Raw genomic sequence first — 16,960 nt, 5'->3', positions numbered from 1 at the left:
TTTGAAACGATGGTCTTGAATGGCCTCAAGTTGAGCCAGAGTAAGTTTAGGTTGGATATTAGGGAGAACTTCTTTACAGAAAGGGTAGTTAAGTACTGGAATAGGCTCCCCAGGGAGGTGGTTGAATTGCCATTCCTGGATGTGTTTAAGAGCCGTTTGGATGTGGTGCTCAGGGATATGATTTAGTGGAGGGTTTTAGAGTTAGGATTCTGTTTAGGCTGCAGTTGGACTTGATGATCTTCAAGGTCTTTTCCAACCTGGGTAATTCTATGATTCTATGAAGAACCAACTTGCAGAGCTAGCAGGTACGCAGACTGCACTGAAATTTGTGGAGCTCAGCAGTGCTGAAAAACAATATGCAAGGATTCCTTTTAAAACAAATAGCAGAATTCTTGTTCTTTCACACTGTGTGCAATTGACTGACAAAACAAGAAGCTCAGAAAGCAAACTTCTAGTGAAGCATAAAAATTACAGATACAATAATGGAGATTTAGCAAGTGTGCTAAGTCATGCAATAAGTCACTTGAGGATGATACTCTGGCCCTAACAAAGTTAGACTTTTCCTTTCTAGATTCTGCTGACTTATCCCAGACAGCGATTTGCTCGTCTACATTCAGTAGCAGCTGTTTTGCCTTTTATGACAGATGAAAACTGTTATTTCCCACTACTCCTCACAGTTTCAAATGTTGATTCACATGATCTTATTGGAAATTGAACATTGAGCAATAATCTCACTTCTTGCAGCTACACAGGAACACTGTTAGACTGGAAATGGTGAGCACTGCCCTGAGGGTGACACCTATGATTTACTCGGTGTGAATTTACAACACAGGAATTAGCATGAATTCCAGTCATCCACTTACACCCACCTTACACTTGAGGTATTCCAGGAACAAAATCTCACAGATTTAAATCACCTACAACTAGAATCCTCCAGCCAGTGCAAAAGAACACTGGCTCACTTGTGCCACTGTCTGTAGGTATCTTCTAGCAAAAAAGGAAAAGGTGAGAAATGCAGAAGTGGAGACAAAAGTCTGGGCCATACTGCTTCATATTTACAACTGACAAGCCTCAGCGGAAAAAGTAGCAAACACGCATTTTCCTTTCTCCCTCCCAATTTCCTGGAGGAAAATGTTCCTCTACATCTTTTTATCACGTGTCCAGAGGAGTCAGGGTCCATAGTCAACACAAGTGATGCACACAGCACATACCTCATGATAAGAACTAAGCATGAATAATTCCTGGGACAGAACACATGTGTCCACGCGAGGGCAGCAGGGAGTAAAGGGGAACTACAAAGCTAATCTGTCATTCAACAAGCAAGACAAAGGGTAAATAGTATGGTCCAAATGAAATATATTTGCTTACTCTCACAGAAACAATTAGCAAAAACAGGTTCTTAGGGTCAGCTTCTGCTGAGCAATGTCCTGTGGCCTCAGTGATGTGCCCTCACTGCTTCAGAAGTTATGTGCGCACCTCGGAAAGCTGAGAGTACTTTGAAATTGGGCCCCCTAGCTGTGAAGTATGGGTTAGTATGGCTGGGCCCTGGAACGAAGACTCCACATTAGTCTCATACTTACTAGCACAACCTCGTGCCACACGCAATGATCTTTCAGAATTGTCTAAATAGACTGAAGGATGTAACTGTTCCTTTTAACTCAGCACTTTCAGCCTGCGTCCATACTCCCCTATATCTGACACGTTTATAAACCAAAACGGATTCAGCAGAGGTTCGGCAGGGGCTGGAGCACTTGCTCTGTGAGGGGTGCGTGAGGCAACTGGGCTCATTCAGCTTAGAGAAAAGACTGTGTTGGAGTAACCTAACTGCAGCCTCCAGCACCTACAAAGAGGTTACTGAGAGGACAGAGACAAGCTCTTCACAGTAGTGTATAGCACAGGGTACGACACATTAAACTAAAACAGTGGACGGAACAAAAATTCTTTACCAAAAGGACTGCAAAACATCGGAGAAAGAGGCTGTCAAATGCTATCTTTGAAGGCTTTCAACACTCATTTTGAATAAAAGCTCGGAATGATCCAGCCTGAATTCACTTTCAACTCCTGCTCTGAGCAGAAGGTCGACCTAGACCCTTTTGGTCTGAATGATTCTGCCAACACTAGCAAACAGACGCACTTGCCTTTCACTCCATGCACCTACATCCCCTAAACAAGTCTGGTGCCTGTTGAGTAATGCAATAAGAAAGCGAGTCAACCACTCATGACTTGTAAGACTCAGGCAAGCATAAGCTGCACCATACTTGGAATCTACTGAAGGGAAATATTATGAGGCCTATGAAGCACAGGGAATCATTTATACAGATATGTTCTGTTTGTCTGCTGTAATTTTAAGCTTTTGTTCAGCAGGGCACTACACAGATTTGAGTTGTTTGACAACCTCAGCTTTGATGCATAGCACAAGGATTTCCATGGTCATATGAGACAAGTGCTCGGCATTTCCTTTTGCCCTTGCAGAGGATGATTTTGCCTTCTCCTGCAGCCAGTGACTGAGCCCTCCCACCAATAGAAGCCAATTGTGTTGTTCTGGTTTTGTTTGTTTCCTGCACTGCTGTAAGTTTGGTCTACATGTGATTTTGAGGAAGCATTCTTGGCACATGGGCCCAGAAGCACAAAGTGAAAAGATGGTGACACAGGTTCTGCAGTGCTGTGTTATGGACATCCGTGGTGAACTCTGATCACTCTGATCAGGGTAATTCTAAAAAAGAGGGGAAAAAAAAACTATCCAGGCTCCCTTAGAGCAGAGAGGTATCTATCCGGTGCTCTCAGTAATGCAAAAGGAAATCTAGATCCTAAGAAAGACACTGGAATAGAAATAAATTTACGAACATCCACAAAGGGAATTACATGAAACAGAACTCAGTACTCACAATCACTGGCTTCTCAAATTCAGTATTTTTTTAAAGCACAGTTCAAAAAATAAAGACGTTGTTATCTTGACACATGAGCAGGTGGAATTTTGTATGTGTGGTATTACTCTGAACTCAGAGAGTTTGCAGGATAGTTTCTTTGTTTTGGTGCAGACTTTTCTAGTTACAGAGAAACATTCCAATAGAAATAATGCCAGTGCTGTACAAATGCAGCCCTGGGAAATCAAGAGAAAGCTATAATCTTTATTAAGTACTCAAATATTCATCAGAGAGTCAGATGTAGAGATTCTAGCTGAACATGCAACTGAATAAGCAAAATCAAAAGCATCAGTAACTGCAAGTGTGCAAGTGCTGAAGCAACGTCCATATAATTACACTTCCAGATATAAATATTTTCATATTATCCTTACCAGGTTAATCAGTCTTCTCATTGCATGTTCATGTGAGCAAATGCATTCACAAGGATCAAATCCACCTTCCGCCATGATTCTCTGGATAAACCTGAACTCTTCTGTGAACACCTAAGAACAATAAAAATAAAAGTACAATGAACTCTTTTTCAACTGACCTTATTTTACAGAGACTCCCACATCAAATTTCAGCTCATTTAATACCAGGGTGAAAAAGCAAAACAAAGCTGGGTAATCCTATTATTCCTTTGGCAGCATGAATAGAGAAGTCTGGTATGTGCAGTTGCATTTTGATGTTGCTGAGAGCTGTGCCTCACGCAGGCTTCCTCAGAGATCAAAATAACTTTTTTTGCAAGATTTTTTATATATCTCCCCTGGGTTTTCCCACACACCGCTATGAAATGCATACTGACAAACAAGAACTACAAAGATTAAGTCCTGGTTTCTCATCTGCACAATGACACTCTCAAGTGTACAAATATCATTTGAAAAGTCAGGGGGATTTTTTCCTCTCAGCCCCCCCCCGACAAAGCGTTGGCATTCTCCCTTGGGATCAACACAGAGTAAAATAATTCTAAATTTCAAATCCTGTAACTTCTTTGCTAGAGGGAGAAATCATTCTTACTGTACAACGAAAGCAAGCAGTAGGGGTGCAAAAGTGGATATACTTGGAAATGCTTTAGAAACAGAGCTATACATGCTAATTTTAGATCAAAGAAGTAGGTCATTCTGTTAGCAATATAGAAAAAAAAGTTCAAAAGATGCAGTAATGGGCACGGTGGGGAAGCCATTCTAAAAACCACTAGAAGTGGTTTTTATTCACTTTATTCACCTGCTAAAACCACTTCTACCTCAGACATGTCAGCAACAGTACAAGTATACCATTACTGTCCGCCAGCAGTTTTATCAGTAATTTAATTGATGCTCAAAACGTGTGGCTGAGTGGAAGGCAATTTTAACCCTGTGGTCAAATCAGAGATTGTTTTCTCTCTGATCAGGACTCTTATGATGCACTAGATCAGCTCTGCAACGTGTGCTTGCAGCCAGAAGGCCAACTGTATCCTGGGTTGTGACCAGCAGACCGAGGGGGGTGATCCTGCCCCTCTGCTCTGATTTTGTGAGACCCCACCTGAGTCCTGCATCCAGTTCTGGCACCCCCAACACCAGAAGGATGCTGAGCTTTTGGAATATGTTCAGAAGAGGGCTACAAAGATGACTAGAAAGCTGGAGCACCCCCACTATGGGGACAGGCTGAGAGAGCTGGTGCTCCTCAGCCTGGAGAAGAGAAGGGACCCAGGAGACCTTTTAGCAGCCTTGCTGTACCTGAAGGGGGCCTACAGGAAAGCCAGAGAGGTGGATTTCCCATCTCTTGATGCATTCAGATGTGCTTCAGCCAAATTCAGGTCCAAGTACAAAATCAAGCAGGTTCAAATATAACATCCTGCTTTACGCAGGAGAGATGATCTAACGATTCTTTTTGAGAGTTAGCAACTACAAAGCAACTATAATTACATCCCTGATATTATCTCAGAACCATTGGAGCTGCATGGCAATGCAGAAGAAAGCTGTAAACCACCCAGGTTCCCTGGGCAGGCTACTCTGGCTGAAGTGACATAATTTCTCAAACTATTCTGGCACGAGTAACAGGTAAAAGCACTGATTGTTAAATAGCACAAAATGTTTTTTCTGGACACAGTGCTGACATCTAAAATAAAGTGCCTGAACCACGGAAGTTGCAAAACAATATTTAATTCCCACTTGGAAGAATTTAGGAGTCAGTAACACACAGTAATGGCACAAGAATTAAGAGAGCAGGGGTGTTAATCTGTGTACAACGAGGAGATATCAAAACATCAAACAATGAATCTTCACCAAGCTAACATTCTGTGCAGAGTATAAACTGAGAAAGATTAGACAATAAGTGGGGAAAAGAAATCTGTCATGTAACATCACAAATTTAAGTAGAAGTGTGCTAGAAGTAATTTACCCCAAGGCACCTGAGCTATACATGACAAATTACCTTAATGAGCTAAAATAAAGCAGAACACATGTCACCAAGTAAAATGCCTTCCAAGCTTTCCAACACAACCTCCCTTATGAGCTTTCTCACCTTCAAATGACACTTAAAGGAATCATTCTTTGTCTTTCTCTCCTCCAAGCCCAGCACAAACTCTTAGTGGCAAAGGAATGAGAGTAGGCCATCCACTGTGAGAAAAACAATATTATTCCTCTGATGAAGAACTAGAGGAAACAGATTTTATACGTAGCCGTCCAGATATAAAGAAACACTCCGCACTACATGATGATTTTCACTTCTAAATCGATGCTCCTGACTACGTTCCACATTAAAACCTTACTGGCTCTATGACTGTCTTATTCGTAATAAACTTTGAATGCACAAAGCACTACGCATCAACTAAGCTCCGTAATTAGATCTAAGTTTATTAAATGTTTTGTGACCCTGCATGGGGTTTGGTAATAAGAGACTTTTTCACCTCTCCAGGAGCAGGATTCCTTGGCTCTGCAGTGAGCACTCAGGCCGTCCCCTCATACCGAAGCCCTGTTCCAGAATTGCACTGTGCTTCCTGCCTCCAGTACTTGCAATTGTCCCATCCCACGTCAGCAGCTACCTCGTTCTGCCCAGCTCTGACCATTCTGCTGTGAGTCACACTGCCTCTCCACCTTGTGCAAATACAGCTCTTTTACATACAATCGATCACATAAAGTAAAATAAACCCTTTTTTATTTTATGTTTTCCTGTAGGTTGTAACCTTGATTTTCTTGGAATTTAAGGCTACAATGCCAACCACAGGCAAGCACTCTGACCAGGAGGGTTACTTTTACCCTTCTTAAAATGATTTTATTTTACTTTCACTACATTATTGTTTACACAGTGTTTAATTCTGGGTTTACAAACATTTGGAAGATTTGTTTGGTAAACACAGCAAAGCTCTCGCTGATAACAACTGAGAAGATACATAATATGGCCCCTAGACTAAGCAACCGGACAGAAAGCACACCAAAAAGGAGAGAATTGGTAAATGCAGATAAATATGAAGTACCGTGAAGGAATCAATACAACCTTCAGTGTAAAGAGGCCCACAAAGGCAATCATAAGCAGAAACTGTAGGCAATGAAGCCATAATGAAAACTATTCCTACGCAATGTTTTAAATCATGAGAGTCTTCTCAGCTGTATAATTATTGCAAATCGTTTTTCTCCTACCATCTTTCCCAACCCATGCCCTACAGCAGCGTGTTGTATTTTACACATCCTAATATATAAAAAAAAAACAATCTTTATAGATACAATCTAATTGTTGTGGGTTGTTTGTTCTTTTTTAGGTTGTTTTTTTTTTTTTGTACCTGGAGACTCTTGTAATGACTACACATTATTTCCCAATTCAGCAACACGTCTCCTGAGCAAATGGCGTGCAGCTGGTGAGCTCCGGGAGACAGAAGTTATACTCTATCTCTCTCCATCCTCACCATTGCAAAACAAAATTCCTTTTTAGCATGACAGCCAACAAGACATTCTGTCCATTCTTCATGTGGATGCTCTTCAATGTGACTCCGATCCTACGCTGATTAATGAGATCATCAAGGTACAGGTGTTGGTGAACCGTTTCTTGGTAAAAAGGAGTGTACAAAAACATCATCCCAGTACCTGAAGGAACACTCGCTATACACAACACATACCCAGAGCTGCTGCAGATTTGTCACAGATCAAACCTGGCATCTTCATAGCAAAGCTTTATGCTCGTTAACTCTCATCTTTCCTGGATTCAAGTACTCTTAAAATCACTCACACGATACAAAAGAATGAATGAAGATTTCCTCTGCCAAGAACTATTTTTGCTGTGCTGCTAAATTGAAGGCTAGAAGTCATTGGGAGCAAAATACCTCCATGCAACAGACAAGTAACAGAATCTTTCTGCTTTACTTTAAAGAGAAACAGAATTCCCTCTATTCAGCTCCCTGTTGCTGCTTTACAGACAACTGCAACAATTCAAAGCACAATTGTCAAATACTTCCACCAAGAGAGACAGTTAATTTTGCTGCTGGGTTCGGTTTTAGCCAAGTATAGCAGAAGAAATGAAAATATGTACAAAAACTGAAGCAAAAATTCAGAAGAAAGCACATGACACGCTGAGGCTCTGCAGGCACTCTGGAAAATGATGAAGGGCTAAAATGAGCAAAAGTTGCACACAAAGCCAGAACAATTCATTCACTGAAAGATAAAATAGCCATTTTTTTCTCACTGTCATAGGCAGAAACCCTCACTCCCATTCTTTTCCACGTTCTCCTGAAGGATCTGTGTTTCCACAGGAAGATTTGCCTTCTCACGTGCACCTAAGCCATCTTGGTATCCATGATCCCTACAGCCTCTTCTGCGTTCTGCAGTTAATTTCTTCACAGCACATTTCTGATCACTGCTTTTCTAGGGCTCTTCCTTCTGCTGGCCACTCTGTCCCCTGGGTACCATAAGCACAGAGGAGCATCCAGTTGTCTCATTGCCAGGCATGCCAAGATGCAGTAGTTCAGCCTCTCGTACAAGTGGTTACTCCAAAACCTGTTTCTAACCCTGCCTCTCCTAGGGTCTGGGCTCACACAGCCCTGCCTGGTTACACAAAGCCCAGTCCAACATCAGCTGGGTGTACAGCCAAGTAATACAGAAAGGTAACTCCAGCAGGGCAATGCTGAAATACTGCTTATTAGCGGCCAGCCAACAGAGAAGCCTACACATTCAAGTCCAGCAAATACAAGATAAACTCTTCTCTGTGTTTGTTAAATAGTGCTTTTTCCTGTTGATTGCCATCTTCTTCAATATTTGTACATGCACATCCACCCTCCCAAAGACTCCACGTTCTCTGTTAGCCTTCTGATGAACTCACTTCTCTGTTCTTTAACTTCCTATTATTCTGGTTGTACAGCTTCCGTGTAAGACAGGGCAGGGAATTTTATCTACTGATTTCTGCATCAAGTTTCTCTTCAATCTGAATTAGAGTACAGAGCAGAAAAACAACAGACGTGGGTCTGAGGGGGTTTCTCTCTTAAATGAACAAACTGAAGATAAGGACATGGCTGATTTCACCTTCACACAACTTTGTGGAATTTCTAGCTTCTCTATTACTACCACCAGAAATACAGCACATTTCCTATTACCAGGGCAATATAAGGGAGGGACAAAGCAGAAATGATAACCGAGCTATTAAAAAAGCAAAGGAAGCAAATAGCTAAACACAGGATAAAGCAAGGACAGCGTAAGAAAACAAAAGCATTTGTATTAGAGTAGGTAAGAAACATCAGAGAAAGAGCTAGAGACATGGATAGAAAACAAGAACACACGCATTGCTTTAAAATAAACCAATGCAATTCTGCCTCAAGTCAGTGGCTGGATATTCCTCACGCAGCAGAGAGGACATTCCGCTAACAAACCAGAATGAATTGGTCTGCGCCCCTTAACCAGCAGCATTAAACTGCTGGGGTTACAGGACCAGCAGCAACGAGCCTGAGGACTCCCAAGGAGATTTCCTCTACGAAGTGACTTCCGTAGTTCACACAAGGCTAAAAATAGGCTCTGTAAAAAGGAATCTGTATACAAATTGATACTAATTAAAACATTCCAGTGATCTGTTCTCCTCCATCACTATAATTTAAGTAGTTCAAGTAAATATTCCCTCACAGAACTCAAGTCTGAAGCACTGCAATTCTCCATTTGGCTATTTTAACAGTGGTTAATATAATGGTTTTTATACTTTTATAAAGCCCTTTCATTAACAGCACAAGGAAAGCTCTGTCCCATTGTCTCTTCAACACTCACGACTCCACCCTACTTTTACTGAAGCAAATACTGGCACTGCCACTGACTTCGGTGGACCAGGATCTAGTGGCCCTGGAAGGTCATGGATCCCTAGAGAGCTACTGACGATCTTTTTCTATCAGGTCTACTCCTGGGCATCAAACTGAGATTTGAGGACAAAAGAGAACCAGCTGGCTGCCCGGGCACAGCAGCAGAACAGCAGGCTGTCAGTGTGGGGGCTGCCACTGTGACGTGTGGCTTCAATTACAGCTTTCCCAACTAATTGTGCCAGAACAGATCATCCATTTAGCTCCTCTAGTGAAAGGAGCTGCAACGATTTTGTCAGCCAATACAATACCCAGAGAGGGTTCCTAGACACAGCAACACACTTCAGAAGCAATTCTCTTCAGTCTCTTTCCTTTCAGTTCCAGGGGGTAGGGCGAATGAAGCTGATTTTGTACTTGAAAGCATCAGCATGTCTCTCTGGACTTCCAGTCGTAGCCTAATGAGTTGGAAAATATATTTCTGTGCTGCACATTTTCTCAGGATAATTAACGAGATCCAAGATGAACTTTTCAACGCAGACTAAGCCAAGCCAGTCCCTCTCCTCACTGGAAAGAATGGTGCACACAGCTGGTGCTGGTCTGGTTGGTTCCAACAGAGACACCGAGACCAGCAGGAGCCCCACAAGAGAGCGGCTCACTCAAACACACCCTGCCCCAGGCGTACCAGTGGGTAACTTTCCTACTGTCTCACAAATGATTTGGCATTTCAGTAAATTAGGAAGTAATTTTCCAATGCATCCATCTGGCGCTTCTTACAAATGCTAATTTACTATAAAACAACTTGTTAAAAGCAGGAGCAAACCCAAAGAAACTAAGAAATGCCAGCCCAGCTACTGAAGGATGGTACAGCAATGTGCTCAGATCAGAGAGAGGGCCACTGAGCAGGCACAGACTCAGAACTGAGGAGAGAATGCTAAGCATCCTAATGAAGGGGAGCTTCAGGCTGGATATCAGGAAAAGGTTCTTCACCAGAGGGTGGCTGAGCATGGAATAGGCTCCCCAGGGCAGTGGTCATGGCTGCAAACTGCTGGACCTCGAAAAGCATTTAGACATCGTGTCAGATATAGGGGATGAATTCTGTGTGGAGACAGGAGTTGCACTCCTTATGGGTCCCTTTCAACTTGAGATATTCTATGATGGTTTCCCAATGGCCTCACAGGACTGCTGCAGCACTAGAGCATCCCCCATCCCCATGGGTCCACCACTGTGCAACAATCATGTAGGGAGCATTTTTAGGCCACCTGTGATGTGTTCACTGGGACTTGCTCTGAGTAGGTCAGGAAAATAGTTGTTCTGGTGACAGTCAGCAGCACTGGCACTAACAACAGCAAAGAACACAAGAATTTAAATGCTTGTGATATGAACAAAGCTCTCTCCCAGGCAAACATCATGATTCTTTTCTCACTGAGGTACATGCAAAGCTCACGCTGCTTCGAGAACAGCAGCATCTCACACAAAGCTGGCAGCAAGCTTCCTGCTTATGGCCGTGACACAGGGCTGACCAAGGCTAACAGCGTGCCCAGGTGCCTCGGCTCAGTGCAGAATAGTACACTAGGAAGCTGCAGAAGATGGCATAGATGCTGCATTCGGTTTAATTAAAGCTATTCGGCGTCAAGCACAAGGCTCAGAGACAAAGAACTCACACATTCAAACCCCACCGCTGCAGTACTGGTCCCCACTGTCCTTTTCATTGCCAGTCTCCATTATCCAGAGAGAGAGAGATTTCAGACCTCAGAGCTATCAGGCTGTGGTCAATGAGCAGAACCAACTCCCCCCAAGGAAACTAAACAAGACGCATCAAGATTTAAAAAGCTATTTACTTATTCCTTTGCAGGTGGCCTCACATTTCTTCTGGGTAAAACACTTGAAAAGGAGCTAATTATGCACATCCAGTCATGGACCAAAAAAGCAGTCCAGCTATTTTAGAATTCATTTACTAATATTTGATGCAGAACGTTATTGCCAAGCTCCAGCTGTCAGCATTCGGTCATCCTTTTGTTAAAGTGATGACATTTTTCTGAAAGAAGTTTTTTGCAACACGAAAGCTAATTAAGAGACGATGTCAGTGGCATAAAACACTGCCCAAGAATAACACTGTTCAGGCTAAGTGAAAGTCTCAGCTTCACTTCAGTATTTATTTCTAAAGTAGAAACTGTGACAATGGTCCAGGACAAAGAACTTATTTCTATTACACTGAATGACTGAAGGAAATGTAATCACTGCTAATGCAAAAGGGTGAGCAATCCTCTAAAATTACAAAGCTATTACATTCAACCAGTTCACAGAGCAAATCAGGAGTCCTATCCCGTGGTCTTCTGTAAGCTTAAGAGCTCCTGTTGGGATTTTTCCCTCAAGTGGTAACTGGAAGATCCGGCTCCAAGGCAACTGTGCTTACTTGCCTGTTTTTGGTTCACTTCTCCAGCACTGCAGACTATCCACAGCTTCTGCTGACATTCCTTGTTCCTCAGTCTCCTAAATTCAGCACTGGGGCTGCACGGGTGCCAAACCCACAGCTGCAGAGAGAGCACTGCTGCCCTGTGCCATGGGAGGCAGACTGGCAGCTGGCACTGCTGCACACAGGCAGGCCCCATCTAAACACACAGCCACGCATGGAAGGACGCTGGCATTCCAGTGAGCAGACTTCTGCCAGGAAGCAAGAATGGGTATATGGAACATATTCCTCTAACAAACTATGTAACCTATTCATAAAACATCCCTGCTCTTGTGCCAGTGTTTATCAATCAAGATTCTGATTAATGTATACAAATATTCCCGAGCAACTTAGGAGCTCAGCGTGGATGCAAATGTACAACTCCTTCAACTGGCTCAAGGTTCCTGAGCACTGTGTTACACTGTGGTGTAACAAAGCCATCACGCAGCAGCTGAGCTGCGGCAGCTGCTCCCACACAGGCTCTGCGCCCGTGGGACCTGGAAGCTGATGGGACTTTGCTGAGACTGTCAAAGAGAAAAGATGAGCTGAGACTCCATTCAGAACCGCCACAGGCACCCAGACAGCCACTGCAGCTCGGATGGCCTGAGATAACTCATGCGTTTGACGTAACTCTTTTTGGATGCTCAGTAATGGAGAATTTTTTAGACACGTCATCTCTTTGCAAAAATAAAGACTAAAAAATTCTCTCATCCACTCCTCTACAAAAATGTAATAAAAACAAATAAAAATGACAGTATTTCCTCTGTACTGAGGCAGAAAATGCAGCCCTAAAGCATAAGAGATTAAGTTTCTTGAGACTTGCTTCTTAAGAGTGTAATTATTTGATTATAAAATGCAGTACTAACTCCTCAGAACTGTAGAAATGCACTATTCCTTAATATCACTTCTATCCCACACCAACACAAAAATTATACTGAAATTCTCTGGAATATTTTCATTATGTTTTTTTCTCCAGGGATGACATATGTTTCTAATAACTTGCCACTGAGAAAACAGATTTAGCAGGGCAGCAGCATGCTGAGAAAGATAGCAGGATTTTCAATTTTCAGATGAAAGCAGCTCTATTCCCTGGCAGCCCTACCGCCCAACCCCTCTAGGTCAGATCAAGTTTTATCTGAGGCCAGCGGATGCCTGTCTGTGCCTTGCACAGAAGTTGAATCAGGTTTTCAACATACCTGAAGCAAACAGTTTGAGCTCATAAAATAGAGCCTTTTGACGAGCACTTATACCAGAGGGAATCTGTAACAATGAACAGGATTTCTGGGGTTGGTTATTTACGTACGTTTAGCTAATGCAAGATCCAAGTTTTAATCCCAAACAAAACCCATTCGACAGACTCACTGCCCAGTCTACATCATCAAAAGGAAAGTGCTATGCAGATGATACACGCCTACCCTGCAACTACAAGGAACAGATTTTAAAACCTGTTCATTTGCATAAAGAAAATCCACGGCACTATTGACGAGATTGCAATTAGTTGCTCTGAAAAGCATATCACAGAATCACAGAATTGTAGGGGTTGGAAGGGACCTCTAGAGATCACCGAGTCCAACCCCCTGCCAAAGCAGGTTCCCTACACCAGGTCACACAGGTGGGCGTCCAAGCGGGACTTGAATATCTTGAATATATTGATGAACAAAAGAAGACCAAAAGCCTGTTACCATGGGTCTGCATTTGACAGCAGTTTGACAAATAAAACACTGCAATTGCTTCTCTCTTATTAATGGCTGGGGCTACATTTTTGTACAGCTTTTCTGTTTCTTTTGATAAAATCGTTTCTTCCCTGGGAGAGCTCGGTGTTTGGATGTGACATTTGTCTATCAGCTTTGTAAAGTAAGAATTAAACTATATTTGACTCTAGAAAGCCATGAGTTTTAATGCACGCAGAGCTGCTGAGGAGTCAGAATTAATTGTAATGAGGAAAACTTTTCTCAAGTGTAACTCTATCTGTTCCCACCCAAATGGGCCTAATTTGTTCCATTATCTCTAAAAATACCAGCTAGACACTTTAACTAAAGCCTCCAGAGTGTGTTCGTTCAATTAACAACCATGCAAATGTACAACCACTTCCTGGGCATCTTCGGATCTCTCATAAATAGCTGAATCGATCACTGTGAAAGAGCTTCTTCCTGCCCGTGTCAGTGCCCCAAGATAGGTGCTGGGATGCAAAGAGGGCCATGAGCATCCACTGTACCACTGTCTTCATGTATTAATAAATCAAGTTTAGGAAGTTAGAACAGAAAGAGTGCTTAACATCAGGAGTGGCAGTGTAGAAGAGTATGCAAAGCAGGCTCACGGGCTCTCTAATTTGCTTCCTAAGCAGAATATGGGCAGATGACATCAATATGTCTATGCATAAGTGCATCTGCCAAAATATTTCTACATCTGTTGTGAAAAGAAACCTGATAAATGTTCAAAACACGCAGCATGAGGATCTCATCCTTGGTGTTATCGGAGCACCACACACCTCCATTCATACACACAAAGAATAGAAAAATTTTGCTACTTCCACAGCACTGGCCTGAATTTCTGCAAACACTCTGCTATGATGAACTCAGCTGAGACAAAAACTGGCCTTTAAGAGTAGATGTCAAATACCTAAAATATCTAGGGGGATAATTCTGAAACATAAAACAGGCTTTGTTTTATTATGCATCTGCTATGCAAAAAAACATTCACACATCACTAATTCTGAAGTCTAAATATATGAAAGCAGAAAAAGAGAGGTTAATAACGAAACAAGAAGTCAGTTTGAAACCAACTTTCTCTAAGCCCAAATATTAACGTTTGGAAGCAGACTGGATGGTTACAGAGGAATTAAAACTATAATGTGTTTTTAAATTGTTTTCTGTAGATGACTCGTCTAACAACAAGTATTATTTTTTCTTAACTTCTTTTAGAAGGAAGGAAGAACGTGGACTGCAGACTGCAGCACAAATGACTTCGTCATGCACTTGGGATTTAACAGATGTAACACATGACTTCAGTACTACACTGCAAAAGTGCCACAACAACATACAAAATCCCCTAGAACCATTTTCATAATATTTATTTTTGTAGCCAGCTAAGCTAAAACATGATCCAACCAAGACTACACAAAGGCTCCTGCTACAACCTCAGTTTGGAAATGGACCCTTTTTGCTTATGGCCCTGAGCAGGTCAGGGTCTTTTCTGCTTGTCAGACACACACACGGCGCAGCAGAATGTGAGAGAGCAACAGCACATCCAGCCAGCCATCACACTAGTATTGTGCCTTATGCAGAATGATCTCAACCCAGTTAAAATACAGAACTCTGTGCTATGCTGGGGTTAGGCAAGAAAAGCAAATCTCGCATGTTACAGAAAGGGGCAACAGAGCCAAACAGAGCTGAGATTCGCCTACCACAGTGACATGAGAAGGAATCATGCTCAGGACTGAAGTGACTGCTGCGCTGCCAACCGTCACAGCCACTATTTTCTGCCAGCTGCTTCTATTGTTTTGAGCTGCACTGCCAATGGCAGGGTCACTTCTTAACAAAAATCACTAACAACAATAGTGAACTTCTTTCATCTGGACAGGTCACAAGGATATGAAGAACGAGATGGAACTATCAGGGACGTCATTGTCTGTTGCTACAGACAGGAAGAAATCAGCTGAAAAATAAAATGAGACTAGAGATTTTCTTTCTGATGTCTGTTTTTGGAAGTAACAGAAGTAAGCAGAGGTCAGCAGCTCCGCAAGGGCTGAGCATGAAAGACTTCTTACAAGCGACCCAGTGAGGCTCATTGCAGATAGGCAACTTGCCCAATGGGCACGTTAACATTAACATAATACGTTACTGTTGGATGTCCTTATGCTTAAAAACCACAATGAGTTTTCATGACTTATCAAGACAAGGATGTTTACCAGAACGTAATGCAAACACTCCCTGCACGGCTGAGCCTACAGTCTAAAGGCAGCCCTGACTGCGGGCCAGCAGAACAGGTGTTCGCCGATCCTGGGGCAGGTCACACGCCGAGGCCCGAGCTCCAGGAGGGCAGGGGCTGAGCTGGGCAGGACAGCGGGCAGCGCTGGGACGGACAGGGAGAAGCTGGCACGGCGTTGCCAAGGCCAGCAATGCTCTGCCCGCAGCAACCCGCTACCGACCGGCCCCGGGGGCACATGTGGGAGAGCTCAGCCCGGAGCCCTGCCCGTAGGAAGTGAACGGCAGCGTGACGCTGTCAGCTGCGGGCTCGGTTCTACAGTCCGCCGGCCGCTATCTCCCTCAGCCCGCTTTTCGGCGAGGGAAGCGCGTACGCCGTCAGCGTGTCACCGCCAGCTCCTCCAAAGGGAGACAAACAGAGCCGTAGGCTGAAGGATCGCCCCGACATCCCCCAAAAAGCCACAAGCGCGATTTCCCGCTGACAGCCCCAGGAACCGCAAACAGCCGAGGGAACCCATCAGCCGCGCAGCACAACGCCGCCAAGGGCGAGCGCTGCCCGTTCGTCGGGCCGGCACCCAGCGATGCGAACCGTCCCGGACCCCGCCGGCCTCGGGGTTACCGGGGTTACCGGGGTTCCCGGGTCCGGCCGGGCCGCGGCTCAGGCCGCTCGGCGCCCGCAGGACGGAGGGACGGCCGTGGAGCGGGCTGTCCGCGGAGACCCGCCCCGCCGTGCCCGGCCGCGGCCCTCCCGCAACCCCCGCGGCCGCGGCGCCCCCCGCTCACCGTGCTCCGGCCGCCGTCGCGGGGCTGCGGAGGGACAGAGGGATAGAGGGACAGAGGGCCGCGGGGCGCTGCACGGACGGGGCGGGCGGACTCGCTGAGGCGGCCCCGCGGCTCGGCCCCGCAGCTTGGGGCCGGCTCACACGTCAGCCGCCACGAGACCCGGATCTGCCGGCTCCCGGCGGCGGCGGACGAGCCGGGGCGGTGCCGAGAGGCTCCCGGCTCCCGCCCCCCGCATCGTACCGCCCCCCATACAGTACCGTACCGTACCGTACCGTACCGTACCGTACCGTACCGTACCGTACCGTACCGTACCGTGCCGCCCCTCAGCGCTCCGCCCGGCCCCGCCGCCCCCCGGCTGCTCGCGTGGTCGGAAGTGGCGCCGTGTGTGGAGCTTTTCGCCGCCCTAAGGAGGGGATTTGCAGCGCTGGTCGTCGCTCGGAGCTCGTTTGGATGCTCGTGACTCAGAAGGCTTCTCTGCAGCTGTTCCCTTGAAATAACGCCCTTAGAAGCTGTGAACGCAGAAAGGAAAACTTGAGGCGGTGGTTTCCAGCGTCAGCCAGTTGGGCGCACCCCCATCCAGCCGGAGAGCGGCGATGTGCTGCCATGCGAGGGGCAGGAGCAAGTCCTGCCTTGGGGACAGCGATACCATTCTGTAAAGCAG

At 44.8% G+C, this 16,960-nt stretch overlaps 1 protein-coding gene across 7 annotated transcripts in view; it reads right to left on the bottom strand.

Moving 5' to 3' along the window:
• Positions 1–16,645, bottom strand: part of SMIM14 (small integral membrane protein 14) — a 34,121-nt gene extending 17,476 nt beyond the window's left edge. The window contains exons 1-3 of one of the 7 annotated variants that reach the window (XM_085547257.1): positions 5,791–5,837; positions 5,406–5,500; positions 3,296–3,406 (exon numbers count right to left, since the gene is read on the bottom strand). In XM_085547257.1, coding sequence (XP_085403383.1) covers positions 3,296–3,370 — 75 coding nt within the window. In that variant the 5' untranslated portion in view covers positions 3,371–3,406; positions 5,406–5,500; positions 5,791–5,837. Of the gene's footprint in view, positions 1–3,295; positions 3,407–5,405; positions 5,501–5,790; positions 5,838–7,556; positions 7,580–16,299; positions 16,467–16,556 lie in introns of those variants that run through there. The other 6 variants (XM_085547256.1, XM_085547255.1, XM_085547254.1 and 3 more) reach the window with 6 other exon arrangements.
• Positions 16,646–16,960: the final 315 nt, after the last annotated feature.

The sequence above is a fragment of the Coturnix japonica genome, chromosome 4 (genome assembly GCF_054131305.1).
Source record: "Coturnix japonica strain WE chromosome 4, WE-NBRP24, whole genome shotgun sequence".
Lineage (NCBI taxonomy): Eukaryota > Metazoa > Chordata > Aves > Galliformes > Phasianidae > Coturnix > Coturnix japonica.
This window is presented reverse-complemented; position numbering and strand designations above follow the sequence as displayed.